At 49.9% G+C, this 26901-nt stretch overlaps 1 protein-coding gene across 2 annotated transcripts in view; it reads left to right on the forward strand.

Moving 5' to 3' along the window:
• Positions 1 to 8339: 8339 nt before the first annotated feature.
• OGFRL1 (opioid growth factor receptor like 1) overlaps positions 8340 to 26901 on the forward strand; it is a 40050-nt gene continuing 21488 nt past the window's right edge. For both annotated transcript variants that reach the window (XM_063916786.1, XM_063916787.1), the window contains exon 1: positions 8340 to 8427. In XM_063916786.1, the coding sequence (XP_063772856.1) occupies positions 8365 to 8427 (63 nt within the window). In that variant the 5' untranslated portion in view covers positions 8340 to 8364. The remainder of the gene's footprint in view (positions 8428 to 26901) is intronic.

The following is a 26901-nucleotide window of genomic DNA, read 5'->3' on the forward strand; positions in this document are numbered from 1 at the left end:
GAATATGCTGACAACAAAATCACACAAAAATTATCAATGGAAATCAAATTTATTAACCCATGGAGGTCTGGATTTGGAGTCACACTCAAAATTAAAGTGGAAAAACACACTACAGGCTGATCCAACTTTGATGTAATATCCTTAAAAAAAGTAAAATGAGGCTCAGTAGTGTGTGTGGCCTCCACGTGCCTGTATGACCTCCCTAAAACGCCTGGGCATGCTCCTGATGAGGTGGGGGATGGTCTCCTGAGGGATCTCCTCCCAGACCTGGACTAAAGCATCCGCCAACTCCTGGACAGTCTGTGGTGCAACTGTTGTTGTTGCAGTCTGTTGGTGGGTGGAGCGAGACATGATGTCCCAGATGTGCTCAATTGGATTCAGGTCTGGGGAACGGGTGGGCCAGTCCATAGCATCAATGCCTTTGTCATGCAGGAACTGCTGACACACTCCAGCCACATGAGGTCTAGCATTGTCTTGCATTAGGAGGAACCCAGGGCCAACCGCACCAGCATATGGTCTCACAAGGGCTCTGAGGATCTCATCTCGGTACCTAATGGCAGTAAGGCTACCTCTGGCGAGCACATGGAGGGCTGTGCGGCCCTCCAAAGAAATGCCACCCCACACCATTACTGACCCACTGCCAAACCGGTCATGCTGGAGGATGTTGCAGGCAGCGGAATGTTCTCCTTGGCGTCTCCAGACTCTGTCATGTCTGTCACGTGCTCAGTGAGAACCTGCTTTCATCTGTGAAGAGCACAGGGCGCCAGTGGCGAATTTGCCAATCTTGGTGTTCTCTGGCAAATGCCAAACGTCCTGCACGATGTTGGGCTGTAAGCACAACCCCCACCTGTGGACGTCGGGCCCTCATACCACCCTCATGGAGTCTGTTTCTGATCGTTTGAGTAGACACATGCACATTTGTGGCTTGCTGGAGGTCATTTTGCAGGGCTCTGGCAGTGCTCCTCCTGTTCCTCCTTGCACAAAGGCAGAGGTAGCGGTCCTGCTGCTGGGTTGTTGCCCTCCTACGGCCTCCTCCACGTCTCCTGATGTACTGGCTTGTCTCCTGGTAGTGCCTCCATGCTCTGGACACTATGCTGACAGACACAGCAAACCTTCTTGCCGCAGCTCGCATTGATGTGCCATCCTGGATGAGCTGCACTACCTGAGCCACTTGTGTGGGTTGTAGACTCCGTCTCATGCTACCACTAGAGTGAAAGCACCGCCAGCTTTCAAAAGTGACCAAAACATCAACCAGAAAGCATAGGAGCTGAGAAGTGGTCTGTGGTCACCACCTGCAGAACAACTCCTTTATTAGGGGTGTCTTGCTAATTGCCTATAATTTCCACCTGTTGTCTATTCCATTTGCACAACAGCATGTGAAATTGATTGTCAATCAGTGTTGCTTCCTAAGTGGACAGTTTGATTTCACAGAAGTGTGATTGACTTGGAGTTACATTGTGTTGTTTAAGTGTTCCCTTTATTTCTCTGACGTCCTAGTGGATGCTGGGAACTCCGTAAGGACCATGGGGAATAGCGGCTCCGCAGGAGACTGGGCACATCTAAAGAAATCTTTAGGACTATCTGGTGTGCACTGGCTCCTCCCCCTATGACCCTCCTCCAAGCCTCAGTTAGATTTTTGTGCCCGACCGAGCAGGGTGCAATCTAGGAGCTCTCCTGAGCTTCTTAGAAAAAGTTAGTTTTAGGTTTTTTATTTTCAGTGAGACCTGCTGGCAACAGGCTCACTGCATCGAGGGACTAAGGGGAGAAGAAGCGAACCTGCCTGCTTGCAGCCAGCTTGGGCTTCTTAGGCTACTGGACACCATTAGCTCCAGAGGGACCGAACACAGGTCCAGCCTCGGAGTCCGGTCCCAGAGCCGCGCCGCCGGCCCCCTTACAGAGCCAGAAGCAAGAAGAGGTCCGGAAAATCGGCGGCAGAAGACATCAGTCTTCACCAAGGTAGCGCACAGCACTGCAGCTGTGCGCCATTGCTCCTCATGCACACCACACACTCCGGTCACTGAGGGTGCAGGGCGCTGGGGGGGGGGCGCCCTGAGCAGCAATATAAACACCTTGGCTGGCAAAAATACATCACATATAACCCCCAGGGCTATATGGATGTATATTAACCCCTGCCAGATTCCATAAAAATGCGGGAGAAAAGTCCGCGAAAAAGGGGCGGAGCCTATCTCCTCAGCACACTGGCGCCATTTTTCCCTCACAGCTCCGTTGGAGGGAAGCTCCCTGGCTCTCCCCTGCAGTTAATACACTACAGAAAGGGTTAAAAAGAGAGGGGGGGGCACAATTTAGGCGCAGTATACAACATATAGGCAGCTATAAGGGAAAACACTTTTTTATAGGTGCTATCCCTGTGATATATAGCACCCTGGTGTGTGCTGGCATACTCTCCCTCTGTTTCCCCAAAGGGCTTTGTGGGGTCCTGTCCTCTATCAGAGCATTCCCTGTGTGTGTGCTGTGTGTCGGTACGGCTGTGTCGACAGGTATGTGGAGGATAATGAGGTGGAGGCGGAGCGAATGCCTGTAAATATGTTGTCACCCCCTGCGGGGTCGACACCGGTGTGGTTGAACTTATGGAAGGATCAACGTGAAAGTGTCAACTCCTTACATAAAAGGCCGACGACACGGAACAGCCGGCTACTCAGCTTGTGCCTGTTCCAGCGTCTCAAATGTCATGGGGGGCTCTAAAATCGCCCGCTACCTCAGATAACAGACACAGATGTCGACACGGATACTGACTCCAGTGTCGACATCGATGAGACTGGTGTACCCTCCAAATAGGTCCACCCGTTACAGGATTGAGACAATGAAAAATGTATTACACATTTATGATTATACCCCAGGTACCACATAAAAGGGTATTGTGTTTGGTGAGAGAAAACTATTAGTAGTTTTTCCTGCATCTGAGAAACTAAATGAGGTGTGTGAGGAAGAGTGGTCTTCCCCCGGTAAGAAATTGATAATTTCTACAACGGTTATTGGCAGCGTACCCTTTCCCGCCAGAGGATAGGTCACGCGGGGAAACACCCCATAGGGTAGATACAGCGCTTACACGCTTATCAGAAAAGGTGGCACTACCGTCTTCGGGTACGGCCGCCCTGAAGGAACCTGCTGATAGAAAGCAGGAGGTTACCCTATAAGATATGGTCACACACTAGGGCATTATATTGCGACCAGTCGTTGCTTCGGCATGGATGGGCAGTGCTCCCGCTGCGTGGTCAGATTCCCCGTCGGAAAATAACTATGGATAGGGACAATATTTTGCTGAAAATAGAGCATATAAAAGACGTGGTCTTATACATGCGTGATGCACAGAGGGATATTTGCCGGCTGGCATCAAAAATAAGCGCTAGGTCCATTGCCGCCAGACGGGGGTTATGGACTTGGCAATGGTCAGGCGATGCCGACTCGAATCGGCACATGGAAGTTGCCCTATAAGGGGGTAAAACTGTTTGGGGATAGTTTTTCAGACCTCGTTTCCACAGCTACTGCCACAGGCTACCCCACAACAAAAGAAAGCACCGTATCATCAAGTACAGTCCTTTCGGCCCCAGAAAAACAAGTGGGCTAGAGGCTCATCCTTTCTGCCGAGAGGCAAAGGTAGAGGAAAAAAGCTGCAACACACAGCTAGTTCCCAAGAGCAGAAGTCCTCCCTGCGTCCGGTAGGTCCACAGCATGGTGCTGGGGCTGCTCAGGCGGACCCGGGTACGGTGGGGGCCCGTCTCAGATATTTCAGCGGACAGTGGGCTCTCTCACATAGATCCCTGGGTCCTTCAAGTAGTATCTCAGGGGTACAGGCTGGAGTTCGAGACGTTCTTCCCCCCGCCGTTTCCTAAAATCTGCCTTACCGGCACCTCCCTCTGCCAGGGAGACGGTGTTGGTGGATATTCAACACTATAATCACAACAAGTGATTGTCAAGGTGCCCCTCCTTCAGCAAGGAAGGGGTTACTATTCCACAGTGGTTGTGGTACCGCAACGGTTCGGTGAGACCCATCTTGAAATTAAAATACTTGAACTTTTATATCAGAAGATTCAAGTTCAAGATGGAATCGCTCAGGGCGCTTATTACGAGCCTGGACGAGGGGGATTACAGGGTCTCCCTGGACATCAAGGATGCGTACCTGCATGTCCCCATTCCCCCCCCCCTCACCAGTAGTACCTCAGATATGTGGTACAGGACTGTCACTATCAGTTCCAGACGCGGCCGTTGGAGTTGTCCACGGCACCGAAGGTCTTTACCTAGGTAATGGCCGAAGTGATGATACTCCTTTTTATTATCCCGTACTTGGACGATCTCCTGATAAAGGCGAGGTCCAAAGAACAGTTGGTAGTGGGGGTAGCACTCTCTCGGGAAGTGCTACAACAGCACGACTGGATTCTCAATATTCCAAAGTCACAGCTGGTCCCGACGACACGTCTTCTGTTCCTGGGAATGTTTCTGAACGCAGACCAGAAAAGAGTGTTTCTTCCAGTGGAAAAAGCCGAGGAGTTGTCATCTCTAGTCAGAGACATCCTAAAACCAGGACAGGTGTCGGTGCATCAATGCACACGAGTCCTGGGAAAAATGGTAGCTTCGTACGAAGCATAATTCCATTCGGAAGACTCCACGCAAGGACGTTCCAGTGGGACCTGTGGGACTAATGGTCCGGGTCCCATGTACAGATACAACAGCGGATAACCCTGTCAGCAAGAAACAGGGTGTCGCTGCTGTGGTGGCTGCAGAGGGCTCATCTACTAGTGGGCCGCAGATTCGGAATACAGGACTGGGTCCTGGTGACCACGGATGCCAGCCTTCGGGGCTGGGGTGCAGTCACACAGGGAAGAAATTTCCAAGGAGATTTCGCTTCACATAAATATTCTGCAGCTAAGGGCCATTTACAATGCCCTAAGACAAGCAAGGCCCCTGCTTCAGAACCAGCCGGTACTGATCCAATCAGACGACATCACGGCGGTCGCCCATGTACACAGACAGGGCGGCACAAGAAGCAGGATGGCGATGGCAGAAGCCACAAGGATTCTCCGATGGGCGACCTACACCCAGGAGAATGGGGACTTCATCCAGAAGTTTTCCAAATGCGGGTAAACCGTTGGGAATGACCACGGGTGGACATGATGGCGTCCCGCCTCAACAAGAAGTTGAAAAGATATTGCGCCAGGTCAAGGGACCCTCAGGCGATCGCTGGGGACGCTCTAGTGACACCGTGGGTGTACCAGTCGGTTTATGTGTCTCCTCCTCTACCTCTCATACCCAAGGTACTGAGAATAATAAGAAGGCGAGGAGTGAAAACCATACTCGGGGTTCCGGATTGGCCATGAAGAGCTTGGTACCCGGAACTTCAAGAGATGCTGGCAGAGGACCCTTGGCCTCTGCCGCTCAGACAAGACCTGCTGCAGCAGGGACCCTGTCTGTTCCAAGACTTACCGCGGTTGCGTTTGACGGCATGGCGGTAGAACACCGGATCCTAAAGGAAAAGGGTATTCCGAAGGAAGTCATCCCTACCCTGATCATAGCCAGGAAGGATGTCACCGCAAGACATTATCGCCGCGTTTGGCGAAAATTTGTTGCTTGGTGGGAGGCCATGAAGGCCCCGACGGAGGAATTTCAACTATGTCGATTCCTGCACTTCCTGCAAGCAGGGGTGACGTTTGGGCCTCAAATTGGGGTCCATCAAGGTCCAGATTTCGGCTCTGTCGATTTTCTTCCAGAAAAAAAATGGCTTCACTGCCTGAAGTTCAGACTTTGGTTAAAGGAGTACTACATATTCAGCCTCCTTTTGTGCCTCCTGTGGCACTTTTTGGATCTCAACGTGGTGTTGGATTTCCTAATGTCGCATTGGTTGAGCCACTTAAAACCATGGAGCTAAAGTATCTCGCGTGGAATGTGGTCATGCTGTTGGCCTTGGCCTTGGCCAGGCGTGTGTCAGAATTGGCGGCTTTGTCATGTAAAAGGCCTTATCTGATTTTCTGTATGGATAGGGCAGAGTTGAGGACTCGTCCTCAGTTTCTCCCGAAGGTGGTCTCAGGTTTTCACTTGAACCAACCTATTGTGGTGCCTGCGGCTACTGGGGACTTGGAGGATTCCAAGTTGCTGGACGTAGTCAGAGCCCTGTAAATTTTATTTTTCCAGGACGGCTGGAGTCAGGAAAACTGACTCGCTGTTTATCCTGATGGCACCCAACAAGCTGGGTGCTCCTGCTTCTAGGCAGTCTATTGCGCGCTGGTTTTGTAGCACTATTCAGCTGGCGCATTCTGCGGTAGGATTACCGCAGCCTAAATCAATAAAAGTCCATTCCACAAGGACGATGGGCTCATCTTGGACGGCTGCCCGAGGGGTCTCGGCTTTACAACTTTGCCGAGCAGCTACTTGGTCAGGGGCAAACACGTTTGCAAAATTCTACGAATTGATACCCTGGCTGAGGAGGACCTGGAGTTCTCTCATTCGGTGCTGCAGAGTCATCCGCACTCTCCCGCCCGTTTGGGAGCTTTGGTATAATCCCCATGGTCCTTACGGAGTTCCCAGCATCCACTAGGACGTCAGAGAAAATAAGAATTTACTTACCGATAATTCTATTTCTCGTAGTCCGTAGTGGATGCTGGGCGCCCATCCCAAGTGCGGATTGTCTGCAATACTTGTACATAGTTATTGTTAACTAATCGGGTTCTTGTTGTGAGCCATCTATTCAGAGGCTCCTCTGTTATCATGCTGTTAACTGGGTTTCATATCACAAGTTGTACGGTGTGATTGGTGTGGCTGGTATGAGTCTTACCCGGGATTCAAAATCCTTCCTTATTTTGTACGCTCGTCCGGGCACAGTATCCTAACTGAGGCTTGGAGGAGGGTCATAGGGGGAGGAGCCAGTGCACACCAGATAGTCCTAAAGCTTTCTTTAGATGTGCCCAGTCTCCTGCGGAGCCGCTATTCCCCATGGTCCTTACGGAGTTCCCAGCATCCACTACGGACTACGAGAAATAGAATTATCGGTAAGTAAATTCTTATTTTTTTTGAGCAGTGTACATTTATAGATGAATCAAATGGATCGGCACTCTCCTTTAGGTAGTAAGGACTCACGGTGCCACCTGGAAACCATATGTAGGTATGTCCATAAAACAGGTGGCGACACTCAGGAGTTTGATACAGTGTTAATGTGTATTAAAATATGATCACTTCAAGCCTTGATGTGATCATATTTTGAATACACTTTAACACTATCTACCAAGTGCCGCTGCCTGTTTTATGGATATATATATGTAACCTCACAGTAATTCCCCTGTTAGCGGGAACAAAAGAACAATATGGAAATATAAACCAGAGGGCGCTCTGACCCCACACTATTGTCCACAGAACAGTCCATACAGAAATTAGAAGACCAACGTTCAAATATTTCCATATATTTCCCAAAGAGACTTGATTGAGACCCGAATCTGGGACTGTTGTTAGATGGATTCTTTTTGGTCACCAAATGGGTATTTAACTTGAAAGATTCCCTCACACCAAAGTATACACCCAACACATGGCACCAAGGCCTTTCATTAGTAGAACATCTGACATTTAATCCTAACTTCCAGACAGGATAGTACATAAAAGATAATACATAAAAAGTTGTTTTAGTTTTATATCATAAAAAGGTGTTTTCAGGAAACCAGCGTTACACATGAACAGATGTTAGAGAATGCCACCAACCACCCTAGGGTGTGACCTCCATGGTGGGTGTTCATAATGTAAGCAGTGGGTCCAATCACCTAATACCCTATGCGTTTCGTCCTTTCCACAGGACTTCTTCAGGGGTAAAATCCAATGACTGGAAGTAAGACTATACGTAAACTCCACCAGCGTGCCGTTATTCTTAGGCAACAGGGGAAAAGCCTAAATAAAAAAGTGGTTAGAACTACCAACCCAAAGAGCTGTTAAGAGTGAATCCGATAGTAAAGGTGTCAATAGAATAATCGGAAAATCACTAGTGGGGACTACTTGTTAACCACTTCCCTTATAGGGTCAGAGAACACATTCCTTTTAGGCACAGATATGGAGATCCTACTCCTTCAGTGGCTGCAGTGTAAGTGTGTGATAGATAGATAGATAGATAGATAGATAGATAGATAGATAGATAGATAGATAGATAGATAGATAGATAGATAGACAGACAGACAGATCAAATCTAATCTATCCAAGCATTTTATACAAAGGTGCACCTACTCCTGCAATAAATATCTACAACGCATCTGCATTTTCCACTTATTGATTCATGTCTATTTGCCATTTACCAACAAAAAAAATAATTTATTTTTCTATTTATTTTCTTTGTAATTCTGTGTTTTTCAGAGTGACTGTAACACAGCTGAGCAGAACATGAAACCAAAGAGAAGCTTTTATGCAGCAAGAGATTTGTACAAGTATCGACACCAGTACCCAGTAAGAGATTTCTATGACATTCATACAGTACTTCCTTCTTATCTTTCTGTAAATATAACCGTATTGCATGCAAGATAAACTGATTTGTCCTTTCATCTCACACCTGGACAGCCGCTGATGTAAAGATGACACGTAATGATTTTTCCTGTTCTAGCATTTCTACTTGCATTTCTTCATATACACATTTTCTGTAACAATTTCCTGCAAAAGGACTACAGACTTTCACTTGTAAGGGGGCCCTATAGATTTTAACCTAGAGAGTATGATATCATTGGCATGCCTTTTGTATTTCTACAATGGGAAACATCTTTTGTGAGCTAGATAACATTTGTACTGATATTTTTTGCTCAGAAATGTCTTGGTTTCAGATGTCATTATCAATTACTGTGTCACAAGTACATGGAGATGGCTTGAAGGCGCAGCTAACTAAATTATGGCTGTGTTGCGTTATGCTTTCTGAAACGCAGCTTGAAATAGGTTGATGTTTAAATACATTTCTTTTTCTGCCATTGAGTCACTATCACTTTGCATTAATGGTTTAATCTCATAGGCCCTCATTCCGAGTTGTTCGCTCGGTAAAAATCTTCGCATCGCAGCGATTTTCCGCTTAATGCGCATGCGCAATGTCCGCACTGCGACTGCGCCAAGTAAATTTGCTATGCACTTAGTAATTTTACTCACGGCTTTTTCATCGGTCTGGCGATCGTAATGTGATTGACAGGAAATGGGTGTTACTGGGCGGAAACAGGCCGTTTTATGGGCGTGTGGGTAAAAACGCTACCGTTTCCGGAAAAAACGCAGGAGTGGCCGGAGAAACGGGGGAGTGTCTGGGCGAACGCTGGGTGTGTTTGTGACGTCAAACCAGGAACGACAAGCACTGAAATGATCGCAGATGCCGAGTAAGTCTGAAGCTACTCAGAAACTGCTACGAGGTGTGTAATCGCAATATTGCGATTACTTCGTTCGCAATTTTAAGATGCTAAGATTCACTCCCAGTAGGCGGCGGCTTAGCGTGTGTAACTCTGCTAAAATCGCCTTGCGAGCGAACAACTCGGAATGACCTCCATAGTGAGGTAAAGCTATCGTAATCAGCATGCAGTAACTTTGGTTGCAGTTTTCAGAATGTGCCTCTGTGGTCACTGTGTTATTGAAAATACTCTATTTTACTAACATCATTTAAGAAAGAGATCTGTTATACTTAATGCTTGGGACTCAGAGATTACAGTATACTGTAGATAAGGGGTTTCTCTGGAATTAATTCTCATTAATGGCTCTATTTCTCAAACTAGTTCTGTCGTTAAATCATGTTGAAATGTCTGAATTAGTGTAAGTTTCACCCCTATTTAACAAGGTTACATGGCAGGAGATTGGGTGATATCACCCAATTTCTGATCTAAATTTCTAGCAGCAGCCATTGCCAGAGTTATCTATGGAGACAGCCATACTGAAGCTTACAGATGTGTCCTCATAAATGTAGCCTCAATACGAGGGACGTGGGGTGAGGTAAATGGCTAGAGCCAGATTTACACACAATGAGCGGGATGTAATGCCATCCTAGTTCTGTAGCCGTGCAGGATGCTGGCCAACCTGGACGTTTTTTAAAGGGGCAATCATGTACAAGGCTAAACCATGCCTTGTACGTTATTGCCACTTTAAAAAAAAGTTTGAGTTTGGACAGCATCCCGCATGACCGCCGAACGCGGACGGCATTACATTCGCCCAATATATGAGCGAAAGGGTACATGTGGGCATTATACAAAGGTGCAGCAGTCTATACTGCTGGAAATTTCGAGTTTTGATCAGAGATGTGCGCAAAAGGTAGGCTGAGGAACTTGTACTGGGAAAAAGCTTCGGCTGCAGCTTCATAGGACTTTGTATACAGTTTCAGAGACTCAGGGGTCTATTTACTAAGCCTTGGATGGAGATAAGTCGATGGAGATAAAGTACCAGCCAATCGGCTTCTAACTGCCATGCCACATGCTGTTTAAAAAATGACAGTTAGGAGCCGATTGGCTGGGACTTTATCTCCAGCAACTTTATCTAAATAGACCCCTCAGTCGCACACAGATATACAAATGTTGCCTATCAAATTAATTAGCCCAGTCTCCTGGAGCATCTTAGCCATATCACGTTGCAACTAAGGGCCTAATTCAGCGTGGAACGCTGCTGCGGCAGCGTTCGCATGCTGATGCCCTGTGAAGTGTGCGCACGTGCAGAAAGTGTCTAGGTCGACCACTATTGGTCGACATGTTCTAGGTCGACAGGTCAAAAGGTCGACATGAGTTTTTCAAAAAAATTTTCTTTTTTGAACTTTTTCATACTTAACGATCCACATGGACTACGATTGTGAATAGTAACCTGTGCCGAGCGCAGCAAGCTATGCGAGGGGACATGGCGCACTAATTGGGGTTCCCGGTCACTGTACGGAGAAAATGACACTAAAAAAACATAAACTCATGTTGACCTTTTGACATGTCGACCTAGACCATGTCGACCTAATGACCCTGTCGACTTAGAAACCTTGTCGACCTAATAACTGTCGGCCTTCCATATCACATGTATAGTCAAGAAGTAGGTTTCTCTAGCCTCCATAAGGGATATTGGGGGAATCTAGTACAATGGAGTATAGACGGGGGTCCAAGGGAGACATTGCACTTTAAATTTCTTCAACTGGGTGTGCTGGCTCCTCTCCTCTATGCCCCCTCAACAAGGCAGTTTAGAAAAAAAGTGCCCTCTGGAGAGGATGCACACTCTGGAGCTCCAGAGAGTTTTCTTCAATTTCTTTTAAATCTGTATTATTTTCGGTATGCTGTTTGGGCAACAGCATACCTGCACTGTGGGAGTTAGTGGGAGCGGTCACCGGACTTGCAAGGTGTCAGAGCTGCACCAATTGTGCAGTGTATGTCACACCAGAATCTCTCCCTCTATATCTGGTTCCATATCATGTGAACAATGCAGTCAGTCCTCACAGCTCAGTGAGGGGGCTGGGGGGGAGGGTCAAGAGCCTTCCTGGCTAGGTGCCATAAAATCCAAGATGTCAGATATGTCATCTCAGCTCACTGCCAATGCTCAAAAAACTCAACAACTGCAGCAGGCTGTTGCAAACCTAGCTGCAAGGGCGGATGTTCCACAGCCCCCCTCTCTAACTCAGGACCACTAAAATGTGGGTTACCTGCTTTACTCTCCGATTCAAATGAGGAGATACAGGAGGAGGGGGAGCAATTGGATCCTATTACTGTGGATTGCCCATCTGCACAGGTTATTGAACCCCTCATTTTAGCTATACGGGACGTGTTAAAACTCCCTCTAGAGGACGCTGCAACACGGCAGTCGTTTTTCTTCACACAGATCAAGCTCAGTATCACTTTCCCTGATTCTGCAGAGTTAGATGACCTATTTAAGTTAGCCTGGAAAAATCCATATAATAAATACCAAGTGTCAAAACGGTTTTTGCACACTTTCCCATTTGCCCCTGAAGGCAGGAAATTCTGTGAAGAACCCCCGGCTGTTGACGTATCAGTCTCTCAACTATCCAAAAAGGCAGTACTGCCAGCCCCCGGGGTCCTTTACCATTAAGGACCCTGGGGATAGGAAAATAGAGACTACCCTGAAGTCTATCTACAGTCTACACAGCAGCGGGTATATCACAAAGACCGGTCATAGCAGGTTGCTGGATGACTCATGCCATTCATATGTGGGCTACTCAAATTCAGGAGGGTCTCTCCGGGGATATGTCCCTGGTTACTACGGTGACTCTCCTAAAACACATTCAGGACACTGCACGCGTGCTGTGTGACTCTCTCAAGGAGATAGGCAATATTAATGCTAGGACCACTGCTAAGGCATTGTCGGTGCACAAGGCTTTGTGGTTGCGTCAGTGGATAGCGGACGCAGAGTCCAAGCACAGTGTGGAGTCTCTTCCCTTTTCAGGGGAATGGCACTTTGGGGTGGAATTGTATATTTGGATTTCTAAAGTTGCTGCAGGTAAACCCACGTTTCTCCCCTCTGGGGCCCTGCCAGCTAGACGTTCCTACCCGGGGCCATCTACTCAGTCCTTTCGGCCTCCAAGGCCTTAGCATGATGGTGCCACCCACCACGAGGGGATCTCGAGGTGTGAGCTTGGCTGTGTCACTTCAGCCGCATCTGGACAAGTTACTGCCAGGATACCTGGGTAAGGGACCTCATTTCTGAGGGCTACAAGCTAGAGTTCGACGGTGCTCATCCCCAACGATTTTTCAAATCAAGCTTACCAGCTTTGGAGGATACGCTGCAACAGGCCATCCTAAAATTGGTCCAGTCCCAAGTCATTGTTCTAGTGCCACTGCAACAACAGGGACAGGGTTACTACTCAAACCTGTTCATGGTACCGAACCCGGATGGTTCGGTAAGACACATTTTGAATCTGAAATCCTTGAACCCTTACCTAAGATGGTTCAAGATGGAATCCTTGCGAGCAGTGATTGCGGGTCTGGAAGAACAGGAATTCATGGTCTCCCTGGATATCAAGGACGAGTATCTCCATATCCCGATTTGGCCACCTCAACAGGCTTACCTGAGGTTTGCCATTCTGAACGATCACTACCAGTTCCAGGTGCTACCCTTCGGCCTGTCCACAGCTCCAAGGGTGTTCACGAAGGTGATGGCGGAGATGATGTTCCAACTCCAGGTCCAGGGGGTCAATATTGTCCCTTACCTGGACGATCTCATGATAAAAGCAAGATCCAGGGAGCGTTTATTGCTCCATATAGACCGCACTATCCAACTTCTGTCACACCATGTGTGGATCCTCAATTTACAGAAGTCCCACCTGGAGCCAACTCAGTGGCTCCTGTTCCTGGGAGTGTTGCTGGATACTGTGGCCCAGAAAGTGTTCCTTCCAGAGGACAAAGCGAGAACACTTCAGGAGATGGTCCGCATGGTTCTCTGGCCTACTCGAATATCCATCCATCTTTGCATAAGATTGTTGGGGAAGATGGTTGCCTCGTATGAGGCGATCAAGTATGGAAGGTTCCATGCCAGAACATTTCAGTTGGATCTCCTGAGCAAGTGGTCCGGATCACATCTTCAGATGTCCCGGATATTACGGCTGTCACTTCTGGCCAGGATTTCCCTCCTGTGGTAGCTGCAGTCTTCCAATCTACTGGAAGGCCGAAGTTTCGGTATTCAGGATTGGATCCTCCTCACGACGAATGCAAGTCTGCGAGGATGGGGAGCTGTAACCCAGGGGGCTCAGTTCCGGGGCAGGTGGTCTGCCCACGAAGCCCCACTTCCGATCAACATTCTTGAACTTCGGGCGATCTACAATGCTCTGATTCAGGCCTCTCCTCTGCTCAGGGATCACGCGATCCAGGTACAGTTGGACAACGCCATGGCAGTGGCGTACATCAATCGACAAGGATGGACAAAAATCAGGTCCTGCATGCGAGAGGTGTCAAAGATACTACTTTGAGCAGAAAGAAATCCAAGAGCACTGTCCGCAATCTTCATTCCAGGAGTAGACAACTGGGAAGCGGACTTCCTGAGTCGTCACGATTTCCACCCGGGAGAGTGGGGACTTCACCATCAGGTGTTTCAGCAGATCATCGACCAGTGGGGCTGCCCATAAATAGACATGATGGCTTCTTGACTCAATAAGAAGCTTTGTTGCTATTGCTCATGAACCAGGGACCCTCAGGTGAGGGCAGTAGATGCACTGACGTTCCCTTGGCCTTACCGGCTTGTCTACCTGTTTCCTCTGATTCCATTGCTCCCAAGGGTGCTAAAGCGAATCAGGAACCAAAGAGTCCAGGCAATTCTGATTGCCCCGGATTGGCCTCAGAGGGCATGGTACGCGGATCTTCTGGACATGTCCGTCGAAGATCCTCTGCCACTAAGAAGAGATCTTCAACAAGGACCGTTCGTCCACCCGGACTTACATCAGCTTTGTTTGACGGCATGGCGGTTGAGCAGAACATCCTAGCTCACAAGGGCCTTTCCAAAAAGGTTATTGCTACCATGGTACAGGCCAGGAAACCTGTGACGTCAAAACACTATCCTCATATCTGGAGGAAATATGTCTCTTGGTGCGAGGACCGCACGTATCTGCCTGCGGAGTTCCATTTGGGACTTTTCCTCCATTTCCTGCAGGCTGGTGTGAATAAGGGCTTACGTCTGGGTTCCATTAAGGTCCAGATTTCAGCTCTCTCAATTTTCTTCCAGAAGAAATCGGCAGTATTGCAAGAAGTTCAGACCTTCTTGCAAGGGGTGCTTCACATTCAACCTCCTGTTGTGCCGTCCACGGCACCCTGAGATTTGAATGTAGTGTTGGAAGTTCTAAAGTCCTCCTGGTTTGAACCTCTAATGATGGTAGAAGACAAGTACCTCACGTGGAAGATGGTGATGTTATTGGCCCTGGCTTCTGCTAGGCGTGTCTCAGAATTGGGGGCCTTATCGTGTAAAAGCCCTTACTTGGTCTTTTATGAGGACAGAGCGGAGCTCAGGACAAGGCAGCAGTTCCTGCCAAAGGTTGTCTCTGCATTCCACTTGAATCAACCTATTTTAGTTCCGTCATGTTCTGACACTTCTGCTCCTCCGAAGGCATTGGATGCTGTGCGAGCCTTGAAGATCTATGTCAAGAAAACGGCTCGGATCAGAGTGACGGATTCCTTGTTTGTGCTATATGATGCGCAGAAAAAGGGTTGCCCTGCTTCAAAGCAGTCCATTGCTCATTGGCTTAGGCTTACTATCCAACAGGCCTATGTGTCGGCGGCCTCACCTGTTCCACAATCTCTGAAGGCCCACTCTACGAGATCGGTGGGGTCTTCCTGAGAGGCTGCCCATGGAGTCTCGGCCTTGCAACTGTGCCGAGCTGCTACCTGGTCGGGGAAGAACACCTTTGTGAAGTTCTACAGGTTTGATACCCTGGCCAAAGAGGATACCCAGTTTGGGCAGCCGGTGCTGCAGAAGTCTCCACAAATTCCCGCCCGTTCTGGAAGCTTTAGGACATCCCCATCTTACTAGATTCCCCCAATATCCCTTATGGATGCTAGAGAAAATAGGATTTTAAATACCTACCGGTAAATCCTTTTCTCGTAGTCCATAAGGGATATTGGGCGCCCGCCTGAGTGCGTTGTCTTTTCTGCAGGTTATCTCTTCTCTGGTTCCCTGTTCAGCTGTTGCTGTTTTGTTACCAGTCGTTGCTGGTCGTTTTATGTTATTGGAGTGCTGGTGTGTGAATCTCACCACTCGTTGTTATGTTCCTTTCTCCTTCGCACACTGTTTTATCTATAACTGCTGTGGGAGGGGGCATAGATGGGAGGAGCCAGCACACCCAGTTGAAGAAATGTAAAGTGCACTGGCTCCATTGGACCCCGTCTATACCCCATCGTACTAGATTTCCCCGATATCCCTTATGGACTACGAGAAAAGGATTTACCGGTAGGTAATTAAAATCCTATTATTTATGTTAAGTGTGGTTTAAATGTGAAAGTGACATTTGAATTATTCTATAGTAGAATTTACACTCATTACCTAACCAACACTAGACAACCGCGGGTAAGTCCCCTTTTATTCCCTCAGCTGCACCGGCTACGAAGAAATCTTTTACTTCTCCTGCATCAGGGCTGGAAGTGGGGCCGGTGGGCGCTAGACTCAGGCATTTTAACCACGTCTGGGTGTCGTCCGGCCTGGATCTCTGGGTACAGGATATTGTGTCCCAGGGGTACAGGCTGGAGTTTCAAGATCTCCCACCTCACCAGTTCTTCAAATCAGGCTTGCCAGCTCTGCTGTCAGACAGGGCTGTCTTACAGGAAGCCATCCAGAAGTTGGTGGAGTCACAGGTCATTGTACCAGTTCCACCCCATTTGCAAAACAAGGGTTACTATTTGAACCTTTTCGTGGTACCGAAACCAGATGGTTCGGTCAGGCCCATTTTGAACTTAAAATCGCTAAACCCCTTTCTGAGGGAGTTCAAGTTCAAAATGGAGTCTCTGAGGGTGGTGATATCAGGTCAGGAGGTTGTCCTTTCTGGGGATGATCCTAGACACGGAAGTGCAGAGGGTATTTCTTCCGGAGGAGAAAGCATTGGTGATACAATCAATAGTCCGGGATGTCCTGAAGCCAGCCCGGGTCTCGGTTCATCAGTGCATTCGCCTTCTGGGGAAGATGGTGGCCTCTTACGAGGCTCTGCAGTACGGAAGGTTTCATGCTCGGCCCTTCCAACTGGATCTTCTGGACAAGTGGTTGGGATCTCATCTACACATGCACCAGAAGATACGTCTGTCACCAAAGGCCAGGATTTCACTCCTCTGGTGGCTTCAATTACCTCACCTTCTGGAGGGCCGCAGGTTCGGGATTAAGGACTGGATCCTTCTGACCGCAGATGCCAAATGCAAGTCTCCGGGGCTGGGGCGCAGTCACTCAAGGGGAAACTTTCCAAGGAAGGTGGTCAAGTCTGGAAGCTGGCCTGCCAATAAACATTCTGGAACTAAGAGCCATCAACAACGGTCTTCTCCAAGCGGCCCATCTTCTGAGAAACCGGGCCATTCAAGTGCAGTCGGACAATGTAATGACAGTGGCTTACATAAACCGACGGGGTGGAATGAAGAGCAGAGCTACAATGTCAGATGTATCAAGACTCATCCTCTGGGCAGAAAAACACTCGTTGGCGCTGTCAGCAATCTTCATTCCAGGAGTATACAACTGGATAGCGGACTTCCTCAGCAGACACGATCTCCATCCAGGGGAGTGGGGTCTCCATCTGGAGGTGTTCAGGGAGGTAACAGATCTTTGGGGTGTACCTCAAATAGACATGATGGCCTCTCGTCTCAACACGAAGCTTCGGCGCTATTGTTCCAGGTGGAGGGACCCGCAAGCCGTGCCGGTGGATGCCCTAGTGACTCCGTGGGTGTTCGAGTCAGTGTACGTGTTTCCTCCACTTCCACTCATTCCAAGAGTTCTAAAGCTCATAAGGAGAACAAGAGTTCAAGCAATCCTTATTGCTCCAGACTGGCCAAGAAGGACTTGGTACGCGGATCTTCTGGATCTACTGCTAGAAGAGCCGAGGCCTCTTCCTCTTCGGGAGGACCTACTGCAGCAGGGGCTGTTCGCCTATCAAGACTTACTGCGGCTACATTTGACAGCGTGGAGGTTGAATGCCAGATATTAGCTCAGAAGGCCATTCCGAACAAGGTTATTCCTACCCTGATACAAGCTAGGAAAGGAGTAACGTCTACCATCATATTTGGAAAATATATGTATCTTGGTGTGAGTCCAAGAATTTTCCTACGGTGGTGTTTCAACTGGGACGGTTTCTCCTCTTCCTGCAAGCTGGTGTGGATATGGGCCTGAGGTTGAGATCCGTGAAGGTCCAGATTTCGGTCTTATAAATTTTCTTCCAGAAACAATTGGCTGCCCTCCCTGAGGTTCAGACCTTTTTCAAGGGAGTTCTGCACATCCAACCTCCCTTTGTACCGCCTACGGCACCCTGGGATCTTAATGTGGTGTTGCAGTTCCTCCAGTCGGACTGGTTTGAGCCTCTACAGGAGGTTGAGGTCAAGTTTCTCACGTGGAAGGCTGTCACTTTGTTGGCCTTAGCTTCTGCTAGACATGTTTCGGAGTTGGGGGCTTTGTCCTGTAAAAGCCCCTTCTTGATCTTCCATGAAGATAGAGCTGAGCTACGGATACGTCAGCAGTTCCTTCCAAAGGTTGTGTCGGCATTTCATATCAACCAACCTATTATGGTGCCAGTTGCGACTGACTACTCAATTTCATCAAAGTCCTTAGCTGTTGTAAGGGCTCTACAAATCTATGTGAAGAGGACTTCTCATCACAGAAAATCGGACTCTCTATTTGTCCTGTATGATCCCAAGAAAATTGGGTGCTCTGCTTCTAAGCAGACGATCTCTCGCTGGATTCACTATCCAGCATGCGTATTCTACGGCAGGCTTGCCGTGTCCTATGTCTGTTAAGGCCCACTCTACTCGTAAGGTGGGTTCTTCCTGGGCGGCTGCCTGGGGTGTTTCGGCTTTACAACTCTGCCGAGCGGCTACTTGGTTTGGGTCGAACACGTTTGCAAAGTTCTATAAGTTCGATACTTTGGCCTCTGAGGACCTAAAGTTTGGTCAATCAGTTCTGCAGAAGTCTCTGCACTCTCCCTCCCGTTCTGGGAGCTTTGGTACATCCCCATGGTACTAATGTGGACCCCAGCATCCTCTAGGACGTAAGAGAAAATAGGATTTTAATTACCTACCGGTAAATCGTTTTCTCGTAGTCCGTAGAGGATGCAGGGCGCCCGCCCATCACTTTGTTTTCCTTCAGTGGTTATCTGGTTCAGTACAACTTTGTTTTTAGTTGAGTACTGCCTTGTTACTTGGTAAGTAATGTTTCAGCGGTTGCTGAGTTTCAAGCTATTTAGCTTGGTTTGCCTTGTATGTGTGAGCTGGTATGAATCTCGCCACTATCTGTGTACAATCCTTCTCTCGAAGATGTCCGTCTCCTCGGGCACAGTTTCTAGACTGAGTCTGGTAGGAGGGGCATAGAGGGAGGAGCCAGCCCACACTCTCAAACTCTTAAAGTGCCAAAGGCTCCTAGTGGACCCGTCTATACCCCATGGTACTAATGAGGACCCCAGCATCCTCTATGGACTACAAGAAAAGGATTTACCGGTAGGTAATTAAAATCCTATTTTCCCTACTTTTTAAAGGGACATTGATCTCACAAAGAAGCAGCTTGGTAACACAATAGTACCCCCAATTCTGATTACACCACACAGTAGCACAATCTTATTCACATTACACCGCATGTAGTGCCCCTGATTCATATTACTGTATAGCATACAGTAATGCCCCTTTTTCAGGTTACAGCATTCAGTAGTGCCCTTTATTCAAATTGCACTACCCTTTATACATGTAATACACAGTAGTGCCTTTTATATACATTGCCCACAGTAGTGCCCCTTTTACACAATTCCCACAGTAGTAGTGCCCCTTACACATAATGACCACAGTTGTAGTGTCCCTTACACACAGGTGCGTCGGAATGGGGGGGGCAAGGGGGCAGCTCGCTCCCCCCAAACATGAGAGAGGCGCCATCCATCCCCTGCCTGTGTAAGCCACCGCCGCCGCCTGCAGAGGAGCCGCTGTGTAGTGTTACTGCTACTATAGTGTGCGGGCAAAGCCGGCCCTAGGCATAATAGGCAAATGCGGCGTACGGGAACTAAGCGGGCGCCGCCGCGCGCACGGGGAGGGGAGGAGAGGAGAGGAAGAATCAGTGATCTCACCTTGTCACCAGCAGCTGGGGGCGGAACGGGGAGCCGTGAGTGAGTGACAGAGAGTGGGGGCGGGTTCTAGCTGTGTGCACTGCTGCCTGTTCCCTCTCTTTCTCCTGCAGCTGCAGCAGCTCAATCACAATCTGAGGTGAGCAACCTGCCTCAGCATATTCTCACTGTAGCTGAAACCTGTGTATGTGTGTAAGCCAATGTGTGTCTAATGTTATATACCCTACCAGGCTCTAATGTATTAGTAACCAGGTCCCCCCCACCCAGGCCCCAGTATGTGTATTCCCATGTCCCTCATTGGCCCCACTATGTGTGTCCTCATATACCTCACCCAGCCGACAGGATGTGTGTCCCCATATCCCTCACCCAGCCCCAGTATGTGTGTCCCCATATCCCTCACCCGCCCCCACTATGTGTGTCCCCATGTCCCTCACCCGGCCCCACTATGTGTGTCCCCATATCCCTTACCCGGCCCCAGTATGTGTCCTCATGTCCCTCACCCGGCCCAGGATGAGTGTCCCCATGTCCCTCACCCGGCCCCAGTACGTGTGTCCCCATATCCCTCACCCGGCCCCACTATGTGTGTCCCCATGTCCCTCACCTGGCCCATGATGAGTATCCCCATGTCCCTCACCCAGCCCCCAGGATGTGTGTCCCCATATCCCTCACCCGGCCCCAGTATGTGTGTCCCCATATCCCTCACCCGGCCCCACTATGTGTGTCCCCATGTCCCTCACCCGGCCCCCCAGGATGTGTGTCCCCATGTCCCTCACCCGGCTCCACTATGTGTGTCCCCATATCCCTCACCCAGCCCCCAGGATGTGTGTCCCCATGTCCCTCACCCGGCCCCACTATGTGTGTCCCCATATCCCTCACCCAGCCCCCAGGCTGTGTGTCCCCATGTCCCTCACCCAGCCCCACTATGTGTGTCCCCATATCCCTCACCCGGCCCCACTATGTGTGTCCCCATATCCCTCACCCGGCCCCCAGGATGTGTGTCCCCATATCCCTCACCCGGCCCCCAGGATGTGTGTCCTCATATCCCTCACCCAGCCCCCAGGATGTGTGTCCCCATATCCCTCACCCAGCCCCCAGGATGTGTGTCCCCATGTCCCTCACCCGGCCCCAGTATGTGTGTCCCCATATCCCTCACCCGGCCCCACTATGTGTGTCCCCATATCCCTCACCCGGCCAGAGGCGGAACTACCGCCAGTGCAACAAGTGCGTTGCACTGGGGCCCGCCTCTGTCCAGGGGCCCAAAGCATGTAATGAGTCAAACTGACTCATTACATGCCGCTGTGTGCTGCGGGCAACCGCTGCCCGCAGCACACAGCCGCCCAGAGAGGAGAGGAGCGCACTGCAGCAGCACGGGGGAGGAGGAGGGAGGTGGAGGAGGGAGCAGCAGCAGCGCTTTGTTACTGGTGGAGGCGCTGCTGCTGCTGCCCCTCTGCTTTACTATAGGCTGTCTCCCGAGAACAGCCTATAGTGAAGCAGAGGGGCAGCAGCAGCAGCGCCTCCACCAATAACACAGCGCTGCTGCGGCTCCCTCCTGCACCTCCCTCCTCCTCCTTCTCTCCTGCCCGGGAATCGTCAGAAGCTGCACCGAGGAGCCTGAGCCAGCGGAGAGGGTAAGTATAATTCTGTCTGTCTGTCTGTCTTTCTGTCTTTCTTGGCACTGTCTGCCACAATGTGTACAAATGGGGAATCTGCCTGCCGCAATGTATAAAAAGGGGAAATCTTTGCCGCAATGTGTAAAAAGGGGGAATCTGCCTGACGTTATGTGTAAAAAGGGGCAATCTGCCTGCCGCAATGTGTAAAAAGGGGGACGCTGCCTGCTGTAATGTGTAAAAAGGGGGATGCTGTCTGCCATAATGTGTAACAAGGGCACGCCGTCTGCCGTAATGTGTAAAAATGGGACGCTGTTTGCCGTTATGTGTAAAAAGTGTACGCTGTCTGCCGCTATGTTTAACAAGGGCACGCTATCTGCCGTTATGTGTAAAAAGTGTACGCTGTCTGCCGCTATGTGTAACAAGGGCACGCTGTCTGCCGTTATGTGTAAAAAGGGACGCTGTCTGCCGTTATGTGTAAAAAGTGCACGCCGTCTGCCGTAATGTGTAAAAAGGGGGACGCTATCTGCCGTTATGTGTAAAAAGTGTACGCTGTCTGCCGTAATGTGTAAAAAGGGGGACGCTATCTGCCGTTATGTGTAAAAAGTGTACGCTGTCTGCCGCTATGTGTAACAAGTGCACGCTGTCTGACGTTATGTGTAAAAAGGGGACACTGTCTGCCGTTATGTGTAAAAAGTGCACGCTGTCTGCCGTAATGTGTAAAAAGGGGGACGCTGTCTGCCCTAATGTGTAAAAAGGGGACGCTGTCTGCCGTAATGTGTAAAAAGAGGAATCTGTCCGCCGTAAGGTGTAAAAGGGTCTCTACCTGGTGTAGTGGTGCTACTGTGCGGCGTAATTTGAATAATGGAGACTACTGTGCACCGTTTTATGAATTGGTATTATTTTGTGGCCACACCCCTTCCCCACAAAGTCACGCCACACTGTATTTTTGCGCGCACCTACGGCGCGCACTGCCCCTGTTTTGCATGCAGGGGTGGGGCTCCGATGCCGTTTCTTGCACACAGTGCTAAAATGTCTAGTTACGGCACTGTTGCTAGGTATCCATTTCTCTGGCCCTGAGCAGGTCCCCCTCACCAGATCCTCTCCAGGGGTGAGGGGGTGGACTTGGATGGGATGAGGGGGGGGGGGGCCCAAAGCATTTTGTCGCACCTGGGCCCACCGCTCGCTAGTTCCGCCACTGCACCCGGCCCCACTATGTGTGTCCCCATGTCCCTCACCCGGCCCCCCAGGATGTGTGTCCCCATATCCCTCACCCGGCCCCACTATGTGTGTCCCCATATCCCTCACCCAGCCCCCAGGATGTGTGTTCCCATGTCCCTCACCCGGCCCCAGTATGTGTGTTCCCATATCCCCCACCCGGCCCCCAGGATGTGTGTCCCCATGTCCCTCACCCGGCCTAGGATGAGTGTCCCCATGTCCCTCACCCGGCCCCCCAGGATGTGTGTCCCCCTGTCCCTCACCCGGCCCAACTATGTGTGTCCCCATATCCCTCACCAACCCCCCAGTATGTGTCACAATGTCCCTCACCTAGCCCCCAGGATGTGTGCCCCCTTGTCCCTCACCTGGCCCCACTATGTGTGTCACCATTTCCCTCACCCACCCCCCAGTATGTGTGTCACCATGCCCTCCCAGACACCATTATGTGTGCCAGCATATCCCTCTAAGCCCCTATGTATATGTCATCATATCCTCCCAGGTCCCAGTATGTGTGCCACCATGCTTTACCATGTCACCATGCCCCCACCCCAGTGTGTATGTCACCATGCCCCCACGCCAGTGTGTATGTCACCATGCCCCCACGCCAGTGTGTATGTCACCATATCCCCCCAAGCTACTCTGTGTATGTCACCATCCCCCTCCCCAGGCCCAGAGTGTATGTCCTCATGCCCCTCAAAGGCATATGTGTGTATGTTACCCCCCTTTCCATGTTCTAGGGTGCACCAGACAAAATCTTGCCTAGGGCATTAAATTGGTTAGGGCCGGCTCTGGGCAGTGCTGAAGCAGCCTGCGCCTGCCCCGTGTGCTCCGCCCCCACCTCATCTCCTGCAGTGTAATGTGTATAATGGGCTTTACCAGGGGTAATGTGTACAGTGATCGCAAAAACGCGCTATGGCGCATTTTTTACCCGTTTTTGAAGACATGGGACTCCAGTTTACAAAGTGGGAGGGTCCCCGGGGACGCGCTCCTCATTAGCCAATCCGTAAGGGGGATTTGTTTTAACTGACACGCTGGCCTCGGGCTGAATGATATAAAGAGGAGGTGGAGCCAGTTTCCCCTCCTCTTTGGCGCCTGGCTGCTTGCGGAGGCTGCGTGACTTGGTGTCGGTGAGTGAATAGCGCGGCTGGTGGATGGGTTACGGGGCGGGGGGGGGGGTTGCCACAGCGTCTCTGGGGGGTGCTGGCAATGTGCAGGGATCGGCGTCCTCCATGATCTAGTGGGTAAAGCTGGGCTTTGTGACTGGGGCTTCCCGCGGTGCCGTCTGAGGCAGTGGCCGCGCTGCCGCTCTTGCTTTGAGGTGTTCAACCCCTCGAAGCAAGAGCGGCAGCGCGGCCACTGCCTCAGACGGCACCGCGGGAAGCCCCAGTCACAAAGCCCAGCTTTACCCACTAGATCACGGAGGACGCCGATCCCTGCACGTGTGGTGCGTTCCCTGTACTGTGTCCCTGTGTCCGCTACGGCCCAGGGGGGGGGGGGGGGGGAGTGGGGGAGAGGAGGACGACGACGGTGATTACTGCAGTGTGCCTCAGTGCTCTTACCTGGTGCAGTGTGCCTCAGTGCTCTTACCTGGTGCAGTGCACTGTCTTACCTGGTGCAGTGTGTCTCAGTGCTCTTACCTGGTGCAGTGTGTCTCAGTGCTCTTACCTGGTGCATTGTGTATAACATGCTCTACCGGGCGCATTGTGTATAAAGTGCTTTACTGGGTGCATTGTGTATAACGTGCTTTACCGGGCACATTGTGTATAACGTGCTCTACCGGGCGAAGTGTGTATAACGCGCTCTAACTGGCGCAGTGTGTATAACGCGCTCTGCCTGGCGCAATGTGTATAACGTGCTCTAACTGGCGCAATGTGTATAATGTGCAATAACTGGAGAAATGTGTATAACGTGCTGTACCTGGTGCAATTTGTATAAGTCCTCTACCTGGTGCAAAGTGTATAACGTGCTGTACCTGGTGCAAAGTGTATAACGTGCTGTACCTAGTGCAAAGTGTATAACGTGCTGTACCTGGTGCAAAGTGTATAACGTGCTGTACCTGGTGCAAAGTGTATAACGTGCTGTACCTGGTGCAAAGTGTATAACGTGCTGTACCTGGTGCAAAGTGTATAACGTGCTGTACCTTGTGCATTGTGTATAACGTGCTGTACCTGGTGCAATATGTATAAAGTGCTCTACCTGGCGCAGTGTGCATAGGAGGTTCTAGCTGGTGCAATGTGTATAAGCGGCACTACTGTGTGGTATAATGTGAATTGGCACTATTATGCGGTCACGCCCCTTCCCCACGAAGCCACGCCCCTAAACTTTTGTGGCGCGCCTTCGGCGCGCATTGCCTATTCTTTGCGGTCTTGGAGGAGGGACACCAATTCACTTCCTGCCTAAGGGCACCAAAATGTCTAGTTACAGCTCTGGTGCAGGGTGTCCTGCATGCTACAAAGCCCAGCAGCATTGTCACCCCATCCTCCCCACCTTGCAACACTTTTGTAGTGTCCAAACAAGATTAAGTTTAAAAGAACCTTCATTCCGATGGGACCCAGAAAAAGACCGGTAGGACCCCAATTTTCAAAAGTGAGGGGTCCTTGGGACCCACTTTTTTTTGGGCTCAGCGCGATCACTGGTGTATAAGCGGCTCTACCTAGCATAATGTGTACAAGGAGCCACTCACTCCCAGCTACTTCGTAGAGTTCCGTACAGGTACAAGTGACCTTTCTAAGGTGGTCAGAAGTTAGGGGCGCCAAACTGAGATTTCATCTTGCCCCCCCCAACCAAAAAACGTTCTGACACCCCTGCTTACACATAATGACCACTGTAGTGCTGCTTATACACAAAATTCCCACAGCATTAGTGCTGAATATATACAGAATATCCACAGTAGTAGTACCCCTTACACATAATGCCCACAATAGTAGTGCCCCTTACACATAATGCCCACAGTAATGCCCCTTATACACATCTCTGCCTCTGTCACCCCAGCAGCTCACCGCCTGTGTCCCTCCAGCAGCTTCCCCACCTCTCTTGTCCCTCCCACCCCCTTTCATCTTGTCTTCAAGATGCACAGAGCCTGCTCCTCTTAATGGCTCTTCTTCACTTCAGCGGCGGTGCCAGCATGACATCACATATGCCATGCCAGAAAATGGAAGCCACTGGGACTTGAGAAGTGGACAAATGTTGTCTGACAGACACAGCATGTATGTGAGTACCAGGAGGGGTGGGCTGTAGATGGAGGAGGACCATGGAGCCACCAGGACCAGAGGAAGGGGGAGGTGGCTGCAGCTCATCAGTAACACTAGCGCCGCATGCATTATCTATTGACGTAGGTGATGGGGCGGGCTTTTCTGTTGGATTTACTGTGCAAAGCCATAGAGGAGGTGGTGGAACTCGGTTCCACCTCATTCCCCTCCACTTTAACCCCTGGGTGTGGTGATCTTTTCTTTGAAAGCTTTTTTTTTTTCATTGGTAAATGTGACAACCCAACTGGCGCCCCCAGATTAATACCAAACCTGCAGCTTGGCTCGTCCCTGGGTAATAACCCAGAGAGTTTACCTTTTACAGCCTATTCTCATTCTATAACGGCAAGGAGAACATGCAGATGGGAGAGTGTATTGTTACATTGTGTACCTGTCAGTTACTATGGGGGATATGTACTAAGCCTTGAAAAGTGAGAAATTTCACAGTGATAAAATACCAGCCAATCAGCTCGTAACTGCCATGTTACAGGCTGGGTTTGAAAAAATTACAGTTAGGAGTTGGTTGGTTGGTGAATTAGGTGTGGAAAATAGTCCCTCTTGTTATATGGTGGAATATTATCTCTAAGCCTGATATGTTACTTACAGATACATGTGACATGTTTAGACATGAATATATATCGATATGGTATTATGCTTTGCAATGTGTTGGTTTCTAGGATATGTGGTGTAAGGATGCTTGGGGAGAGAACTTCCCCCTCCGCTTGGTATGTGTATACTGGAGACCAAGGGCTGGGATGCTGACCACTCCTGGCCAGAGCCCCCCTGCTGTGGAACGTTGTACCTGGCTACAGCATATGGTCCTAGGATCGCCTTACATGTTGGAAGGCCAGCCAATCCATGGGGGCAGGGAGGCAGGTCCAGAGTATCTTGTTTACTGTTAGTGACTTTCTTTTGTGCTGGTGAGGCAGTGCAGTTCCTGAAGGCTTAGATGCCAAAAGTGTCCCAGGGATTCTGCAGGCCTGAGTGACTGGGACATGGTAAGGTTCTCAGACTGTGAGTAATACTGATGGCCATTCTGCATATATTGTATATAGACTGTAATTACTGATTTTACATGTATATCCAGTGTGTGTAAAATAAAGGTATAATTTTGTATCTTTGCTATTGTGTGTCCTGTGTGATCTGTAGG

This window comes from Pseudophryne corroboree, chromosome 4, assembly GCF_028390025.1.
Source record: "Pseudophryne corroboree isolate aPseCor3 chromosome 4, aPseCor3.hap2, whole genome shotgun sequence".
NCBI classification, from domain to species: Eukaryota; Metazoa; Chordata; class Amphibia; order Anura; family Myobatrachidae; genus Pseudophryne; species Pseudophryne corroboree.